Source organism: Ostrea edulis, chromosome 3 (assembly GCF_947568905.1).
Source record: "Ostrea edulis chromosome 3, xbOstEdul1.1, whole genome shotgun sequence".
Classification (NCBI taxonomy): Eukaryota; Metazoa; Mollusca; class Bivalvia; order Ostreida; family Ostreidae; genus Ostrea; species Ostrea edulis.
The window spans coordinates 65887072-65908566 of NC_079166.1; the positions used below are offsets into that span (position 1 = coordinate 65887072).

A 21495-nucleotide genomic window follows, 5' to 3' on the forward strand; every position below is an offset into this window, starting at 1 on the left:
ATAAGTATTCATTATATGTCATCATATCTTTCATAATGAAATCATTTCGTGCTGATTTGAAAAACTCTTTCAAGATGTAGTGAGCCACCTTAAGAGGCGGGTTACAATGCCACCCAAGTAACCTTTAAAAATTCATGATGTTAGTGTGTCTCTGGGGTCAAAATTAAATCTACACAGTATGACGATGCTATAGCATGTTAATTTGATAAACTGTATCATTAAAAATTAAAATGATTTTTCCTTAGACTTGCTCAAGTCTCTATGTTTAATAATCAGTGCTCTCTTTAATACTTTTTGATAAGGCCAAACATAGATTTTGATTTGGGGAAAGGTCATAAAACACCCTACAGAGGGAAACATGATGACAGATTTAATAAGGAGGCCAGCTGATAAGCCCTGTGCAGGGTTTACAAGTCTCTATGTTTGGTGACATTAAGTATGGTAGAGAGCAGATATTTAGACTTCTGAAACAAAGTAAAATTTGGACAAAATGATAAAGTAATAAATGCAACATAGAGACTTGAGCAAGCGTAATTTTTCCTGTGTGTTCCAATGTAAAACTTTAAAGCTTTATTGCTACCCAGTGCCTTGTCTTCCCCGACAGTCATGGTTTGACCTGTGTCAATCCAGACTGTATTTTGACTTTATAAATTTAATTGAGTGGTTCAAGAGAAGATTTTACAAACACCTCCACCATTATTTCCCATTCATCTCTCCCTTGGAATGGGCAGGACCCTTCATATTAACAAATTAAATGTTCTCCACCCAAAGGAATATATTTTGCTGTGTTTAAGACTCAATGGTTCTGGAGAAGAAGTTGAAATTGTGAAAATTAAGACAACACCAAATTCACCAACTTTGGTATATTAGTCTGTTGCATTCAACAGACTAGAAAGCCTCACCTATATATAGCTCTGAAGATTGAGCTAAACACCACTAAAGAATTATATATAATACACACACACACATATATATAAATATATATATATATATATTATATATATATATATATATATATATATATATATATATATATATATATATATATATACATACATACATATACATGTATATATATATATATGATAGATAGATATAAACTTAAACTTCACAATTATATTTTTATATTTTTGTGAACTTCCTTTAAATCTCATCCTATTTCCTTACAGATACACGATCTAGTTTTTTCTGAACGTAATCTGATCGTAAGAGTGCACGTTTTAATTATAACTTACTCATACTTTTCAAAATGCACAATCAAAAGAATTCATGGCTGAATATTTCGCTTGTAATCATAATGATAAATTCCTTCATCATCATCTCCATCCCTGGGTCCCTTAGTGCAGGTACATTATACGTGTACTATTAATATATATAGTGTGTGAACCACAGGGAAAAATTCCACCTTTCCCAGATTATTATCATAAACCCCTGATAAAGAGAAAACATGATGTTCAACAGAGTCATTGCCTCATCATAAACTACATTTATGTCAATATGTTTATGAGCTATTCATTTCTTAAGTGAATAAAAAGATACCATATAACCAATTGTCAGTTTTTACAGAGTCTGTTTGGAGTTCAATCACAGTACTAAAACTTAACAATAATCCATTCTCATTGGCCTAAGGACCCGATTGACCTATTTGCCCTTTTATCTACACAGATTGCTGAATGAAAAGTTTCAATAAGAAATCAAACAGAAGCTGCAGAAAAATCAACAGATAATCTCTCTGCTCCACGGGATGATGACAAAATGAGATACAGATACAGGCTTATCACAATCCAGGAATTCTACTCAAACACCCTTTTCCCAGCATGCATTGCATGAAAAGAATGACAGGATCCCCCCCCCCCCCCCCCCCCCCCACTGCGCCACCCTCACCGAGAAGCAACACAATAATCCTCCATTACGAACACCAAGTGGTTGAATGTTTTTCCTCTCTAATAGATGATCTGCCGCATCATCAAATCACAACATGCCTATGTTATGCTACAGGGAGATTTCCCTCCTGATCTGCAGAAGATAAAACCCCAGGAGCACTTATCAATGATAATTTTGACAAAATGTTTATGTAGAAATGCAGACATTCTGAGAGAAGAGTAGCTGTATAAACAGAAATTATGTAGCCAATTAAATAGAATGTAGATATGATATATATCTGATGTCAGGACACCGACTGTAATGAATGGGTTCTGACACATCTTATGAAAGTTTTTTTACTCGGAGTTCAAGGGGCATTTCAGGCAAGGGGGCCAATTTGAATTAGTAAATGTATTTTACCACTAAGATTTGAATCAAAGATTTAACACTTCAGGGTGATATTCAAAATTTTAATCATAAATTGAATAAGTCAGACCAGTGGGAGATCCAGGATTTCCAAAAGGGGGGGGGGGCATGTGAAAGTCAAACATTAGCCAAAATACTAACCATTTTGGGTGCCAAATCTGGAGTTTTCACCTATACATTTTAGTAATGCCTTGTGAATTTGTGTCAGAAGAGAGGGGGAGGGGGTTCTCCAGGACCCCCTATAAATTCGCCACTGCGAATGGTCAACCCCTTTCTTCACTGATGCACTGCCCATGGGTGAAGTGTCAAATAAACCAAAACTTCAGTGTGCTGTATATTGTGTTTGTCAATTTGATATTAGTTTTCAATCTTCTTAAAACATCCATACCGAATCAGTAGTGTCTGCAAGGTCCTATAAAATAGCATTGATACGATTTCTGTATCTCGGTAACAATTTCTGGATGAATGGTGAAAGTTTCCTCCCTGCAGGTAATTAATGGTAGCATAACCCAATTAGACAGAGTAACTCATGAAAGTTATTCTGGTACCACGACTACAATTCCTAAAATATATCTCCACGGAATTCCAATATTTCATGACGCAACATTCAGATCAATACCAGATGGTGACTGCTTCATCAATAATTCACCAGCCCCACCATACATCACATATCCCCCTCCCACGGTTACATACTTCGTAACCATTTATATAGCACCACTTCTGTATATACATGTATATCATTTTGGAAAAAAGCAGTTCTAAATTCTAAACCTGTGTGACTCCTTTAAACCAGAGGTAGGTAATTTTTTTTAATTAACCTTATATAAGCTAGTAAAAGCAGTAAAAATATTGAGTCTGAGGTTTATGAATTTCTGCATTCTTGCACAGTATAATCCATAATGATGACCATTACACAACAATGGAAGTAAGTGGGTGGAGATGGATGTCAGAGCCCCTCCTAAGATGCGAACCTATTTTTAGATTAGTGCAATAACTCCTGCAGGAAATCGACCACCTCAGGGGAAAATTATAAGAGGTGAATCCCCTCTCATGAAAAATTTCTGACATCGTTTTTGATTATAAGATTTCAACCTTCTTCTTCTTAGAAAGTGTAGAGGGAAAACTTTACCAGCTGCCAACTGCACAACATGGAACAATTTGCCAACTAGCTGTATTCTACAACGTGCTATTACAGCTTACCATTCAAGAAAAGATTACAAGCTTTCTCTGTTTTGTCTTATTAGAAGTGGCAGTTTCTTTGCCTCAGAAACACGTTTATTAAACCCACAGGAGGCTGCTTCAACATCTTACGGGACAAAATACAGACAAAGAGTGATACACCTGCACTTTGTTTTAAAAACTGCCAAAAATCAAAAGATGGTTTGGAAATCGTTCTTCTTTCCTCAATCACATTTAAAACAAACGGTAAGATAGCATGTTTATTGTTCTAATGTTATTTAAATTTTTTGAATTGCATGTTTTATTTGTTATCATGCATTCTCTACGGTTTTACACTTAGATCACTAGGTATATTTTTTATATATTTACCAATGTTCACAGGATGAAACTATGCCATTCAGTCGACTGATTTAAAGTTCACTGTAAGGTCAGGAAAGGTGACTGAATGACAGAGCTCTGCTATACAACTTCATTTCAGTAACCATTCAGTACCTTTCAGTAACTATTCAGTCATCTTTCAATTAACGAAATGGCATTACATTCCATCTTGTGGTTTATGTTTAAACATGTAAAATACCAATGAAATTTCAACCATTTGGTTGTCATTGAACAACTAAATATATCTAAGCATCTGAGTTAAAACAAAGTTTGTCTTCCCCATGTTGTAAGCTTGAACCGTGATCTTTCTGTTCATCAAGAAAGTGTATAGTTACAAAAGTTATGAACAATTTCAGATTCATTGACAGACAGAAAAACAGAACAACACAATACAGGTCCCTGCATGAAGATCTTGAATCATTAAAATTCATCCACTTTATGTTACAAATATTTCAGCTTACAAAATTACAAACCTTGTAGTCGGGACCTATCGGTTTCTTGCACTCCTCACAATTATGGGCATATAACTCCTGATAGCAGGGGATGCAGTGAGGGTTCTCGTCCTTGACGATGTAACGGCAGGCCACCAGCTTCTTGTCACAGTTGTGGCAGGCTAGGTGATCTTTGTGGTAGTTCTCTTCCATAGCTTTGGTGTACTCTCCAGAAAATATCAGCTACAAAAATCAACAGGATTCATTATAGCACAAAATATCAGCTACAAAAGTGAACAGGATTCATTATAGCACAAATTAACAGCTATAAAAATCAACAGGATTCACTATAGCACAAAATATGCTACAAAATGAATACATGTAGCAGTATATTCAAAAGACATTTTACACATGATACAATAATGTACTAATAGAAGGCAAAACAAGGAAATGAAGGACAATAGTCTTTTCTCATTGATATAATATCCCACCCCCCTTCTTCACTTTTTATAAATGTACATTTATGTACCCTGATATTATCTAGTGGAACCCGGAATAGCGAGATCAGCTTTCATCCATTGTTGAGCATGAAATTGCAGCAAAAACCTACCAGCATTTGATAAATATATTGATCTGCGATAAGCATGCATATGGCAAATGCAAAAGTGCAAGAACCTTGAATCTGCAGACAGTTAGTGCTGTATAGCTTAGAGGACCTTTGCAACCAAATATTAAGTTATCATGTAACAATGTCAGACGCATGATGGACAGAAGGATGCAGATATCAAAGGAGAGAGGGAGGGCTGGACAGAGCTTGTCACCAGGCATTAAAAAATTCACCTTCAAATTGGAGAACTATTTAGTATTTCTAAAAGAGGAAAAGCACTCAGTCTGACAGTACAGCATAGCATAACTATATGAATGTGACTGAAACTGACAGGAATCCTGGTCAAATATTAATAAATTTCCAGATCATCAGAAATCGATTTAATATTAGAAAAATAATTATCAAATGGTTAATTACAAAATAAAACAAACCTATATATCTACGTACAATTTCTATATGGATACCAATTCAGTTGTCAAAGAAACATACTAAGCTCCAATATAACCATTGGTCAATAACCCCACAATATCACATAACAAAAAGACTGCTTCGATCTTCAGTCAGAACAAAATAGTATATTATTAATCCATAAAAACAATTTAAGTGACATGACTTCCTCATCAAGCATAATAAAACGCACAAAGTATCCCGGAATCTCTCTCAGGGCTGCAATCACACAGGGGACATGTAACGAGACATGTACGTTATGGCCAGTTCATTGTTTCAGGAAACTGGAACACCTGTTTTTGTCTATCCTTAATATCTTTTCGTTTAATTTGAGACCCCTTCCTCGATTTTTGTTAACATAGCTTCTGGATATAGTCACCACATAATTTGTCAATTAGACGGCTTTATAACCTTAGCTGCATCAATGCACACTAAATGCAGGGAATCTATTTCAAGCTTGCATAACCATGGAAACCTATCACCATGATTCATATTACCAATTTTCTGGTCACAATTTCCGTTGTTTTATTGATATTCTGTTGGCTTAAAATGTTTTTAAAAAAAATTTAGCTCAAGGAAATTCTAAAAGCTGTAAAATCTGTCTTCATATTCCCATTTCTATTTTACAATACGCACCTGAAACTGAGAGGAAATAACTTACAGTTTAAGCATGGTCATTACAGCTGTCAAACGAACTTGTCAGGTTGAGAAACTGTTTTTTGGAACTCTCAGAATGTCCCAGATTTAATTTCCCATCTACTAAGCAAAGACAAGGAATTCCGTGATTCTGAAGATCTTCTTACTTATGTGAATTCAAAGCAAGTTTAACAAGCACAAGTGACTGTAACAAGGACTTCCTGGGGAGACTCATTCAGGAAGAATGTCTATTTGATAGAGGTCTGCAGAATAACTCACTGCTTGTTTCTCAATATAAGATAAAGCCCTGTAAGACATGCAAGAAATTTATCCATGTCTAATTTCTCCTTTTGTGATTAGAAAATGTTTAATTGCTTTTAACGATTCTACAGATCAGACAAGAGATGAACATTCTAGTTAACTACCTCATTATAAAGCTAGTGGGGATAATACGATTTCTTTCAATCTTTAAAACATTAGACCCACAATCAATTTTTAAAAAAACAACATTTTTAACAATTTTTTGAAGCCTAAATAGTTTTGACTTGTTAATTATTTAGAAAGAAATATAAAATACCCTTAAAATTATCATTAACTTGAGATCCCTTTACAGTAAAAAAAACTTCGTACTATAGCATGCAAAAAAATGAACGTGTAAAAATTATGCTTACCTAGAGGAAAAGCTTTTGGTTTAATTAGCAATCAGACCTCAGTGAAACGAAAGTGAAAAGTGAAAACACCAAAGTCTGCTGAAGAGACTCTGCCTAATCAAACGCAAGACAACGGAGAGGGGAGTTTTACTTCTAAATTAGTCTTGGAAAAGTGAGCACTTCAAAGAGTGTCGTGTGCAAAATGTACGAGTGCAAAGTATTAGGAAGAATTCCTGCGAGCTCTCTGATTTTCCACAGACCCTGTCGTTGTGTTTTATGAGATGGCTACTTGCGTAGAATCTCTCCATTTATTAATCCTGTTTATCAATGTTTGGATAGCAGAAAAGAAGCTGGTACATTACTGAATAATTAAGTATTTAAAGCTACTGTCAGTGTTCAATGCAACATGGTTCCATATAGCTCAGCTGGCAGCTATTAATCTTATTCATTCTGCTGACTAAAGCAGTCAGATTGATTAATGAAAACAGATTCCCCAAATTTAATTGGAAGACCATAAAGAACATGTATATATCATATTTGTTTTTTAAAAAATGCAAGATTTCAATTTCCAATCTGAATTTCGATGTTTAAAATTCATCAATTTTGCATCAATAAATGTGAAATATTTAATGAACACTTCTATTTATGATATACCCTGAAACTACATATACCACATAGATAGATATACGAGTTAATGGCTGGTCACAGTAACCCTGCGATAAGAGAACTGACACTTAAATTAGCGCTGACAGGATCCAGTTCAATTCTTGATACCAGCACCTCATCAAACCAAGAAGTTTAACATAAGTATATAGTGCCTGTTTCTTCACCGTGTGCTCACCATATTATAAGTAAAAGTTGCGTGGGTCTTTCAAGTTAATTCTGTTATGACCTTAAAAAAGAAGGTCCCGTGTCACAGGAAGTGTTAAAGGCACAATAAAAAAACCCTCACTGCTATGGCCTTGATTGCCATCATCATTCATAGGTCAAAATTTGTGGTATACTTCACTTAACACCGAAGTCTATAGACCAGTGAAACATTCTCAAATGAGGCTAATTAAAACAATATACAAATACCGGTAATAAAACATACAAATTACATGACATCCCTCTGCAATGTCCTGACTATTATACTCTCGTCTGGGAATGACTACATGTATTTCACATCATAACCTCCATCATTTATGTTCAGCATCATAACACTTCCATCTCCCACCAGCTTATGACATCGTAGCATTAAGTGGTAAAAGTATAGGACAAAAACTCGGCAAGTAGGATGAAGGATATTCAAATATTTCATCTGATGCATATTTTTTCAAAGCAACAAACAGTTTGTGAATCATTTACATCGCGTATATATCATATAATTAAGAAATCTATGGATGGCAGGAAATAAAACTCAAACAGTCAATCATATTAAAGTATCCGTGGATTTAACTGTAGCTTAACAATCTTCATCCGTCAGGATCTGAGGGATGTTTAAATTAACCTTTAAGTAAGAGAATATACCATGCAATTACATGCTGAAGTCTTATCAATTCAAAGAAGTGGAAAAATCACCCAGAGAACATTTGATATGAATCCTCCAACAATACCCATGAATCCTCTGACATTATAGATATCAGGGGCGGATCTAGGAATTGCGGTGAGGGGAGCGCAACTTAATGTGGCTCCTGAATTTTACAGATTAATACGTCTCTTACGTAGTCATTTTTACTAGGTATATTTTTACTTCTGTCATTTCTAATATGGTGAAATTAATAAAATGACGCAAATTTTAAGGGTTTTTGGAAAAATGTAAGTTCTCCCAATAAATTTAAAGTAATTCAATAAATCAGAAGATTTTGTCATTTATTTCTCACCAAGTGGATGAAATTATTGCTTCTGTTATCATTTACAGTTTTCTAAACAAAAGATCATGATTTACCTTAAATTTGAAAATTTTAGGGGGAGGGGGCGTGGACTGCAAATGTCCCCCCCCCCCCCCTTTAAATCCGCCACTGGATATGAATTCTTGATATTACTAGATAGGAATCCTCCTAGTACAACATTTTAAACAAAACAGCTAGTATCTTATTCCTGTTTGGTGTTCAGAGGAAAAATGAAAATGCTCTAAAATCAGTTATTTTTGTTGGGTAAAATTTTTGTGGTCCAAATGAGAAAAATAAGCATGTTCACATGGACTCGTCATGGTTAAGAAATCTGACTCTTTAATCGTTACTCTTATTTGTGGAGAATTTATATTTGTAGGTGTGCTGACATTTTGAAAATTCAGGGCAACGATTTATAAAGCAGCTATTGATTTCTTAAAATCAGATATGTAAGGCGGTCAAAGCTGCATTAATTTTTTCCTGGTGCAAAATTAAACAATACATGTATGAATTTTATCTGCACAGCAACAAAGTGAGTCATAAGCAAAGTGTAACAGATGTTTGCATGTCTGTATTTACATAGATAATTATTTGTTTCTTGCGTAACATTGCTGTAGTTCTTACAGGTCAAATAGTGGAATCACAGACCAATAATTAAGTCAGTAATTAAAATTCTATTAGTTATGAAAATATTAAATATTGACAGGATATTCCATTTCATCATTTCCTCCCTAACGTCTCTGACTTGCATCCCATCTCTTAGTCTATAATATCTGAAACGACAGCATTATTTGGCAACACTTATCAGTTCTACTTCAGCAGTAGCACTGGCGGGGAGGGATCTCCTCGTCGATTACTCATTTACCGTCCATAGTGATCTCCCACCCAACACTACACAGAATTTTATCATCACTGAATCTTCCCTTCCCCTTACATCAATTGTTTTCCCTCATGATACTATTGACGGCTTGCCAAGGGGTTAATAAACATATTAATGATCAAATTCCCATCTATACAGTGATTGGATCTCAGTTTCTCATCGCATTCTTCAGGAGTGTAAGAAACTCAGCCGCATAAACAGGTAGTTCTCGCTCGGGGAAGCTATAAACGACTCGAGATATATTATCTTACAAGTACTTCACAAGTATAGTGATTAGTATCAGGAAGCGTCCTGACATAAGTCCTGAACATATGATTCCTAGAAGAGTATATCTTCACTGAGACAAACTGTCGTCTAGTCATACTAGAACAGGAAGGGAGAAAATGCGCAGGACCAGACAGGGATTTGCAGGTGAAAGTCCTGCCAGGGGCAGCATCTGGGTTGTGTGTCTTTGAGGGCAAAGACAATTTAAGGAGGGAGGAATGTAGCGGTCAGCCGGGTCTGATCACCAGTGACCGGTTAGCTTTGTTGGTAGAGCACCTGACCAGAGACTCAGGGGGCCCAGGTTCGAATCCCTGTCTGCTTCATTGCATTTTCTCCCTTCCTGTTACTACAATACATTGAAAATCTATTGAAGAACATCTATGGGTTTTTGTTCATGGTGGAGTGGGGAGTATACTTTTGGTGCACACATTTGTGTACATATGTAATTATAGCTAAGAATGCTTAATTCACTGGGGTTGTAAATTTTAGTACATGCACCAAAACACACACACATAAACATGGAGGGGACATTAACTATAGACAGTATTAAACATTGATTCAGCTAGCACAGTGAAACTTGGATGTGTGCATCAGAATTTTGAGGAGGAATACATAGAACTATTGAAACTTTTATAGCATTTAGATAATGGAATCCAAAGAAAATGATTTATTTATCAGCATGAACCTTTGGAGAGTCTATAAATTTTAATCAAAGAGGATTTCAAGTGGTCTTGTTCCATGATGTGTGGAATGTCCGAGATCTCTGACTTTGGAACAAGTGCTTACTCCAAGTTCTGAGTGTAAACAAGTGGTCATATAGATATAAACGAAACTCACAACAATGTCAAATTGTTTATGACAAGCATGGACTATAAAATGTGCCACTACATCAAACTGTTTTCCCACCCCCATCTCCCTTCCATTGGTCCAGTTTGATCCATATGACAAGCTGTTGATATCAAACTTCTGAAGCATTCTAACAGGATATTGCCTTTAGCATATATTTGAGGAATTTGTCTGGAACTTGTGATCCTTTTTGAACCCAACATAACGATAAGTTTAATACACTAATTTCCATTTTGTGTAAGCAGTTGTCAGGTGTATGTATAAAATGATCTTTTGAACAGTTTATTTACTCCTTCGTGAAATACCTAGTAAAATGAAAGACCTGCAATTATGTCTTTAGGATCAGAACTTAATACGCGCTTACATGTAGTTCAAAAATACTTATTCAGTGCCAATCATCGTGCATCATCATTCTGCAGCTAATGAACAATTTATCTCGTAGATGAACTCAGTATAATATTTTTATCCCATATCCTAATGCTCAATCATGGTATCACATTCTAAAGTTTGCTTTACGGGTGGCAATATCTATATACCAGAAGCCTGTTGATGTGATATGCGTGGTCAAACAGCCATGCAGAAACATGACATCAGAGATATTGTTTTGAGACCACCTGCAGGAGATCCCCAGACTATATAACATGCTCTGTCAAATTAAATTTCAGTAGAGTTTTTTTTTTTCAAATTTAGAAACATAATAGCTAGTGCATCTGTCTACCAATATGATATGCTTCAAAATGACTGCAAAAGATTCGAATTACTCAAATATTATTTTTATAAAACAACTTGAGGACCATATATAAAACATGTACAAATTGTAACTGGAGGAAAGTGCAGGTACAAGATGTTCCATTGAATCACCTGTATCAGGTATGGAAGACAGCGCAGGTAACTGTAAATTCTACAGCGCAGGTAACTGTAGACTCTACAGCACAGATAACTGTAAATTCTACAGTGCAGGTAACTGTAAACTCTACAGCACAGATAACTGTAAGTTCTACAGCGCAGGTAACTGTAAATTCTACAGCGCAGGTAACTGTAAATTCTACAGCGCAGGTAACTGTAAATTCTACAGCACAGATAACTGTAAATTCTACAGTGCAGGTAACTGTAAACTCTACAGCACAGATAACTGTAAATTCTACAGCACAGGTAACTGTAAATTCTACAGCACAGGTAACTGTAAATTCTACAGCGCAGGTAACTGTAGACTGTACAGCACAGATAACTGTAAATTCTACAGCGCAGGTAACTGTAAACTCTACAGCACAGATAACTGTAAATTCTACAGCGCAGGTAACTGTAAATTCTACAGTGCAGGTAACTGTAAGTTCTACAGTGCAGGTAACTGTAAATTCTACAGCGCAGGTAACTGTAAACTCTACAGCATAGATAACTGTAAATTCTACAGCGCAGGTAACTGTAAATTCTACAGTGCAGGTAACTGTAAGTTCTACAGTGCAGGTAACTGTAAATTCTACAGCGCAGGTAACTGTAAACTCTACAGCATAGATAACTGTAAATTCTACAGCGCAGGTAACTGTAAATTCTACAGCGCAGGTAACTGTAAATTCTACTGCACAGATAACTGTAAATTCTACAGTGCAGGTAACTGTAAATTCTACAGTGCAGATAACTGTAAACTCTACAGCACAGATAATTGTAAGTTCTACAGCGCAGGTAACTGTAAATTTAACAACGCAGGAGACTCCATCATCATCATGTGCTCCAGGTTTTACAGACATTTTTTTGTTTGAAAAAGTTTAATACGTACGCTCCTCAGACATCATTTTCATAATGGGATTTAAATTCTGATATAAAGCATTTTCTATGGCAATTTAAAACATTATTTTGTGCAAGAATACTTCATAAAGCGCCGCATACGCGTAATAGCACTTCACGAGCTGGCGTGGAACATTGCTGTTCATACCCTCGTGTGTTTTCAAAAATGAAATTTATTTTTTATATTTAATACATTTTACTTTGAAAATCGTTTCTGTCAGAATATTCCGAGCCATACTTGTACGTGCATGTACTATATTTATCCAGTGTTCTTAAAATTTGCCAGTCCTAAAGGTTTTGACTGCTTGAAATGTCCTTGGACAGGTAAAATTTACGTTATACATTCCATTATTCGGACTGACAAAAATCTTGATATGTTTGATACCACAGAAATAGATTTCAAGTACTCTGTTTATCAAGATTCATATGCACATTGTTCACATTCACAAGGAAATGACTATAATTTCAATTGGTAAAGATATCGAAGGTAAAAACATTGGAAAAATATACTCAATGTATACATGTAACACAAAATTTGATTGGTTGATCAATCAGCATATATAGTACATTAAATAAATTTATTTCAAATATCATATTCTGTCCCAAACCATTGTATATCGTAAAATATTGCATCATGCATTATATCCTTTATTTGATTTATATATATATATATATATATATATATATATATATATATATATATATCTTCATAATTACATGTAATCTATCTCATCTAGGGAAATCCTGTATTTTGGGGGGTTCAAATTTAGACATGTAATTAATGGTCATTTAGCATACAGGACTCATCACCATAAATTAAACCAGATGGATTTCTAAGCCTGAGGACACTATAATACATTCACTGATAAAAAAAACAAACCAAAGGAATTTATAAAGTTAAGAGATCAGTTATATTCACTACCTGAGGAGGGATCAGAATACTCTAACCAAAGAGGAAAAACCTTATCAAAATTCAGCAACCCCACCCCATCCCCACTCCAAAAACTAAACAATGCTGGCTCATGAAAACAATAACAGATTGGTTGACAAATGGAAATTACCACCAAACTATATAGGTGTATTCCGCCATGGAGATAATGACCGTGGGAGAGGAGGGAATTACTGTAATATAGGTGTAACAACGCTTCAGTACACGTCTTAATTAATTCACACAGGTATGTATGTGTATGCTGCCAATATGCAACTCAAAGGTGGAGAGGTCACTTAAGGCTAACCTATTCTTTTGAATTCAAAATACCCTGGGGACACACCATGGATGAGCCAGATGCCTATAATGGTGAGTGCATTCCAAAAACAAAGGGGAAGGGGGGCACTAAAGTAGGTCCTTCTTCAGATACCAAAGAGGTGTTGATAGAGGTAAACACTTGTCTCCTTTATCAAGTACACAAATCTGCCTCATACATATCTCAACCCACACACCTCAATGCTTATAGTAAAGTACATTAAGCACTTATTCTGCCACACGACCCAGATATTGGAGAGATATGTTTGAAGCAAAGTTACATAGAACTATGCCCGGTTACATAATTCTGACAATGAGCATTATGAAGATTAGAAAATTACCGTGGGCTGTTTCTCTGCCTCGATTCTCTCTACAAGTCCATCCTTGGTGTCCAAGGAACATGCTTCCATCCTTTCTTCCATGATGATAAACAGAAAATAAACACCTGTTGATTTGGGTTCAACGGTTTCAGATCAGTTTCTCTGCTTCTCACTTCTAATTCTACTGATCCAATCCCAAGTTGTTTGTTTTGAAATTTAACTCCGTTATAACGGGTACTTTCTCAATGCAGGAACTTTAATAGCCTAGTAAAACTACACCTTTTATTGTCATTTAAAATGACTGTCGGCAGATTAAAATGTTATACGTGCAAGTCACACTGTCCCACACACAGTCACAAGGAATGCCCCTGGATCCGGCAATTCGCAGTTATCCCAATCAGCTCTGAAACCTTTTGGTTCTGTTGGACCTGTATCATCGATTTACTGTATATATGAAGTAAATTCTGTATATCATAGTATACCACAGCTGTCTCCTGTACGATTGTTTGACAGTTGATAAACACAACCAATAAAATCTTTCGCTTTGAGTGATTCTCAAAAGTAAACAATTGATATATGTCTCAATGCAAAAGAACCATTGCATTCCTGGTCAGCATTGAGCTGTTAACACTTATATGTCCTGGAAAGTCTTGTAGTGTAGGAATACCTACCCAGATCTCGGTCCAAGTAAACACACTTCAAAAAAGCGAATGTCCAGCCCCTTTCATAAAAATGTCAAACCCTGAAGGCCTGTCCATGACACAATTCGCGAAGGCGGCTATAATTAACTGATCGGACCATCCCCAATTTTTTTTATTTTCATCGCCAGACACCAGAGGGAGACAAGTGTTGCAGGACGTGACTCATGAGATAACAGGCAGGTGAAAATTTTTAAAGGTAGAATTTTGTTTACGCTACACCTGGAATTTAACAAAAGCCATCCTGTATCAAAACTATAATACCAAGAGACATTCAGGTGTTGCCACAGGCCACTACAGAGCAAGGTATAACCTCACGACAGCTCCATGATGACTTCATTATTAGAATTATTACAATCAGTGACCACTTATTACTTAACCCTGCTGGTAGTGCTGGGGTTAGGAAGTCAGAGCACGCATTTAATATAGTGTATTTGTATAGTGTACTTGACAAGTTTGGTAATCTGCAGTACTGTAAATAGAATAATCCCCATTATATGGTACACCTAAGTCATTCTGAATTAAAGATTGTTTCTATTAATGTCCACTACTGCAGCTTGATAAAGCACACATGGTATTAAATGTACAATGCATTCAGATTTCAAACTTATTAAGGCAGAAAAAATCAGTCAAATTTTTAAAAAAAAATCACAACCTTGTTGTATTAGTTAAGATCACAAGAACGTGCAGGTAGATATGCATTACTCACACCTGATTATTGTGTAATGCTTTATATGGGTTATTTAAATTTCATATACTCAGAGAATGTTGATTTCAATCATTCTGTATATGCTCAGTGTCAAACTACAGAAAGTTAAAGGGTATACAAGTAGTCCGCTTTCAAAATGGCTGTTAAATGTACAAATGAAATCATCTCAATGAAATCATCTCAAAATCAGCTGCCTCAGGGATGTGCGTCTCAGGAGTCTGGCATGCATCATATTTACTATCATAGCAAATTCTTCTTCATGCCTTAAGGATAGATAAACAGAAACTTACCAGGAAGAAAAACTTGTGAATCATATTCATTTTTACATTTATTTTTTATTAAATAAATGACACACATAAACTCTTTGTTCAAACAAAATTTGAATTCAATTTTTTTTTTTTCATTTTTCTTGCTATATATTGGAGGAGATTAGATTACATTCACCACTATATCAAAATGAAGGATCTATCCCTGGGGAAAAAATATTAGTCTGTATCCAAGACATCCGAAAATGGAACATTGGGCCCTTAATTACGACAAACTGATAAATGCTGCGCATTGCAGCAGTAATAGCTAAACGAGACTATCATTGCCTTCAACTTTTTTTGTTACTAACAGGATAATCACAATTCCAAAAATTTTAAGTGTCACCTGTCGTGACCTTGATATTGCATGTGACCTTAAAATAATTTTTTACCATAAAGATTTTTGAAGTGGCCATTTGTGCAAGTTTGTGACTCCATAAAATCATCCAAACAGACCTGTGTACCATACAAGCAATGAATGAGGCACAGGACAGACTGTGTGTACCATGCAAGCAATGAATGAGGCACAGGACAGATGTGTGTACCATGCAAGCAATGAATGAGGCACAGGACAGATGTGTGTACCATGCAAGCAATGAATGAGGCAGTGACGTAAGACAGATGTGTGTACCATGCAAGCAATGAATGAGGCACAAGAAAGACTAAATGTATCAAAATGACATTGAGATGACGTCACCAGCTGTAGGTGATCACAAATTTAGCACTTAGAGCCATAGCAGTGAAAGTTCTTTAATGTCCTATCGATCACCTGCCCATCATATGAGACCTTCATTTTTAAGGTAATCTTCTAAAAACCCATAACACTCGCATACAAATGCGGAGTGTTTAGTTTGGTGAAGGAGCAATCACTACCAACGTTTACTCCAACTCACTACCTCTCGGCACGAGGCTCATTTTACATGTTTGTATCAGTATATTGTTCACATGAAATCAACTCACTACCTCTCAGCACGAGGCTCATTTTACATGTTTGTATCAGTATATTATTCATATGAAATCAACTCACTACCTCTCAGCACGAGGTTCATTTTACATGTTTGTATCAGTATATTATTCATATGAAATCAACTCACTACCTCTCAGCACGAGGCTCATTTTACATGTTTGTATCAGTATATTATTCATATGAAATCAACTCACTACCTCTCAGCACGAGGCTCATTTTACATGTTTGTATCAGTATATTGTTCATATGAAATCAACTCACTACCTCTCAGCACGAGGCTCATTTTACATGTTTGTATCAGTATATTATTCATATGAAATCAACTCACTACCTCTCAGCACGAGGCTCATTTTACATGTTTGTATCAGTATATTGTTCATATGAAATCAACTCTGTACCGATGATTCCTGTCGATTGTACAACTTTGGAGGGTGTGCATCTAGTAATAAATAAGGTACAAGTCTCTCAGACAAAGAGATGGATGGGCCACTCGAAATTAAGGAGGGTCATCATGATATTATTCATCAAACCTAGAAATCACATCATCACATGTGACAAAAGAGGCAAGGGAGATAAATCTTATCACCTCTGCAGATTAGGACACACAGCATTTATAAAAACAATTCACTGATGTCACTAATTTATGTGAGGGATGATAGTACAGAAATCAAAATAACATGCCAACTAAATTTCGTATGTAAAAAAAGAATTCCTTAAAAAATGAGAGTTAAGAGGGTGGAAAAGGAATGCACATCACAAGAACATATGCAGGTTTTTAACAGCTTGAAATCTCTTAAATTTCCGATGAACCAGAAGTATCTCCTTGAGGGTCAGGAAAACAATAACATACACGACATGTGCCAAGTCTGAAAAGGATGACTTGGGAGAGAAAGAAAGAAGGAAAGAGAAGACTATTAAGAAGAAAGCTCTGCCCATTCCCATTCAGGAATATTGTAACTGCATGAACTTCTTTCATCAATGTTGATGGGATTTGTGGTGTGTGAATGATCAGGCATTAGTGTGGTAGTTGTACTTAGTTTAGTTTTATATTTTTATATTGCCATTCACTTCAATACATATTGCACTGCACTACTTACTAACTTTGTGTTGTGTGTTAAAGAAACCTAAACACCCTTTTAAATATAATGGTTTAATCCGTAAGGGTCCAGTTAGAACATAACTCGGATTAGTTCATGTACCTCTTAGGTGTCATACTTGTTCTGTCATCTGATTGGTCTTAGTATTTTGTTCTAGCCAATAGGAATTCCTGGCGGGAATTCCTGAGTTCTTTTTATGAAATAGTTCAGGAAAATCTAGTTTTGAAAGAAATTCCAAAGGGTGTTGCCACTATTGAGTTCTAAATAAGCATAAAGTATATATTTAATTTATAGAGGATTTGCTAACACCAACAACTGTAAGTAGCTGATAGTTTTACTATATAATTAAAAGCAAGTAATGAATTTAAATAAGTAATTAAACTTTTCTTTATTCATAAAACTTGTGTGCAAGTCATGAGTGAAAGATTTACTGAAAGTAGAATTGTGGAAAAACATAATTTCTGTTCTTTAACTAAATAATGAGTTTTATGTAATTTAAATGCGCAGAGTGATATATGTGTACAGAATTTAGTATTTTAGTAAATTATTCAATAGGTCATCATAAGAGTTTTAAGCAGCTTCACCTTGATTTCGGAAGCTGTAGCCCAGTTCCATAAACTGGTATGTACATGTACATATGCAATTCACTGCAGTACATTATATTCATTTTTTTAATATCAATTACTTATAATTGATGGTTCAGAGAGTTATGTCCTTTGACGATAAAATGATGACCAATATATATATTTGTATCATTGCATATATCATATGTTTGATAGTGTCTTTTGTCTTTGTATTGTTTGTCCTTATATGTTTTTATTGTTGTTATAGGGTTTGTTTTCATTGTTTTCAAAGTAAACGAATCTACGACCTTAACCATCTTGTGGATTATCTTTATACCCAAGACCGGTTACATTAGGACAGAATAGACAGGGAATAAACAAAGAACATTAACTCTTACCTCATCACAGGCGGGGCAGCGGGGCCGAATCTGTTCAGCATAATGTCTTTCACAAAATAACTTCTTTGTGTGACAACAATAAAGCAGGTCTACTAAGAGTTCCTCACACCTCGAGCACACGAAACAGGCGGGGTGCCAACACAGGTCTGCCCCCAGTTTAGGGGCGTAGACCGCCAGATCTGTGCGCTCAATCTCTCCCTTACACTGGTCACAGGTCTGAAATCGTATTTTGAAATTTTAATCAAAAATTACGATGAAACCTCTTTTATTTTGATATTCTATATATGTATGAGGGAAATGATTACATCTTCTATTGCAATATACAGTTGACACTCTACACTGACTATAATAGAATAAAGGCAATAGTCTTTCCTGGATTCATACACAGATTCTGAGATTTATGACCCTATAAAATTAAGTATCTCACTAATATGATCTTTAACAGTATGAATTTCACTACAAACATTCCCTAACATCTTCAGTCCAAAGCTGCCTTCGCGGGTCTACAGACAGAGGTTTTCAAACTGTAAACAGACGCTGGTCTACAGAGGTCATAATACTAAACAGACAGAGGTCAATGAGACTAATCAGACACTGGCCCACTGCATTCATTCTTTTCTGTTAAGGAATAATCCTCAAGGTTTGTAGTCAGTTATTGACTGGCCAGCTATATAGAGGCTCTGATCAGTGATACATTTATTCTAGCTTAACATTTATATGTTATAATGAGCCTTTTTTTAATTACATTTTATTTGTATTCTACTTTTTGTCAAAATTTTAATTCCAGAGTTAACAAGGACCAGAGACTACTTTATACAGAAGCTTAAAATTACCATCCAGCAAGTCTGCAAGAGTTATGTTTCATTGCAAAGCAAAATCTTAAGGCATTTTATCCAATCAATAATCAGTGCAGGAGTATTAATAGAAACACCAGCAGAAGTCTGCAGAGGTCTTATCCTCTATCTCCTTAATGTAATTGCTATTGGCAAATTCAGCCATCATGGCAAATTATTACAACAATGATAAGATGCTTAATCCAGTAGCATTCATCATTGGGCATTCACTGACAAATCAATTTTGCATCAATGTAACACAAATTTGTCTGGTTCCCGTTCAGTTGTACGGTCCTATCATCCATCAATGTTTGGCCTGCTTCACATCAATGTTTGTCCTGCTTCTGAGATTTTCATAATGATATGTTCTTGAACACCAACACAGACATTTAGTATGGGGAGTACAGTTAATTAAATTATCAAAAACTGTCAAACTTTATAGAGATCAATTTGAAAATAAAATTTTTAATACAAATGTCAATCAATGCACTTAATAGTTCATCCTATGAATCCTTATAAATGTATATTAAGCTGTATTTTTGCTAAAAGAGACAATTTCATTGAAGCTTTAAATTATATCAGCTTTGTCTACACTAATATTAGAAACATAGAGATACTCTATATGCACATTAGGGGGACATTTCAAAGTCACAATCACAATATAATATCAAAATTACTGTAGTGCATACTATATATCAAAAATTGGAGACTTGTAAAAAAAAAAAATGTACAAAAATTGCTTTTGTTAAAAACAAGTGTCGATCTCCTATAAGCTCCCAAATTGAAAGTGCTCCAAATTACCCACTCCCCTTAAAGTACAGCATGGTATTGAGGAGAAAGCATGAACAGGGACATAGACATTATGAACTGCACTATGAGCATTGAGGAAAAAGACAGAAAAAAGATTCAACATCAATGTGACCAATGTCATTGTTGTATGTGATACAAAACTAATGACTGTTATGCTGAAGTACCAGTAGGAAAGTGCAGAACATACTCTTGTACATAAAAAAAGCTATAAAACACTCCTCTTTAATCCACTGTAAATTGTAGACAAATGTTAGATCCCTGGGTCAGAATAATGTGCATCATTAAATAAATTAATGATAAAGTAGTGTACAAAATTTCAAGGCTATCAGATAAGCCATATATACATGTAGGAGAAGTGTTTGCAAGCTATTATACACCCGGCTCCACCCCTCATAGATCAGATATAACTTTAAGGATAACAATTGGATCCTCCTGTCCTGAAAATATGCACATCTACAAGCAGCAATAGAGCATTGTACAAAGTTTCAAGTCTATCGGATAAGCCATATACAAGGAAAAGTGTTCATAAACTATTTTACACCCTCCATCCCTCTTAGATCCACTGTAATTTTAGGAGAATAATTGAATCCTTCCGTCCCAAAAATGTGCAAATCTACAAATGGCAATGAAGTACTGTACAAAGTTTTTAGTCTATCCTATAAGCCATATTAAGGAGGAGTGTTCACAAGATTTTGTGACGGACGGACAGAAAACACAAAAATATGTCCCACCCTGAAAGAGGGGATCGAGACATAAATAAAGAATCATTTGGCAAGCTGATTCACACGTACCCATCGTACCTCCTGAGAGTGGTAGTAGCTAGTTTTAAAACGACAAAATATTACGACGTTTTCTCCGCAATACAACTATAGTAACCAGTACATTATGTCATCCTTTCTTATTGAGACGTCATATAGTGTGAAGTGCACTGAGGTCAATTTTGCACAGCAATTTGATTTTAAGCCTTAACTATAAGCTGCATAATTATAACCTGTGTATTGAGCACCAAATTCACATAAACTTAGATCATTAAAGATATCTTTAACTATTTGAAGATGTCATATCTATCCATTTAATGTGTGCAACAATTCATTTAAAGATCTCTTCAAATAATATAGGATTAAACATTCTTTTTGAAGAATTTATCGATGTGTAAACTCCGGACATTTTACTCACAAACTGAATAAAAGTGCAAAGCACTTTTATGTTAAGTTTGTGAGTAAAATGTCCGGAGTTTACACATCGATAAATTCTTCAAAAAGAATGTTTAATTCTTATAATTCCAATTCATT

At 35.3% G+C, this 21495-nt stretch overlaps 1 protein-coding gene across 7 annotated transcripts in view; it reads right to left on the reverse strand.

The window, feature by feature from the left end:
* The window catches only part of LOC125673871 (four and a half LIM domains protein 2-like), a 49948-nt gene that overhangs the window by 9335 nt on the left and 19118 nt on the right, over positions 1–21495 (reverse strand). For all 7 annotated transcript variants that reach the window (XM_056158587.1, XM_056158586.1, XM_056158591.1 and 4 more), the window contains exons 5-6: positions 18561–18776; positions 4320–4520 (exon numbers count right to left, since the gene is read on the reverse strand). In XM_056158587.1, coding sequence (XP_056014562.1) covers positions 4320–4520; positions 18561–18776 — 417 coding nt within the window. The remainder of the gene's footprint in view (positions 1–4319; positions 4521–18560; positions 18777–21495) is intronic.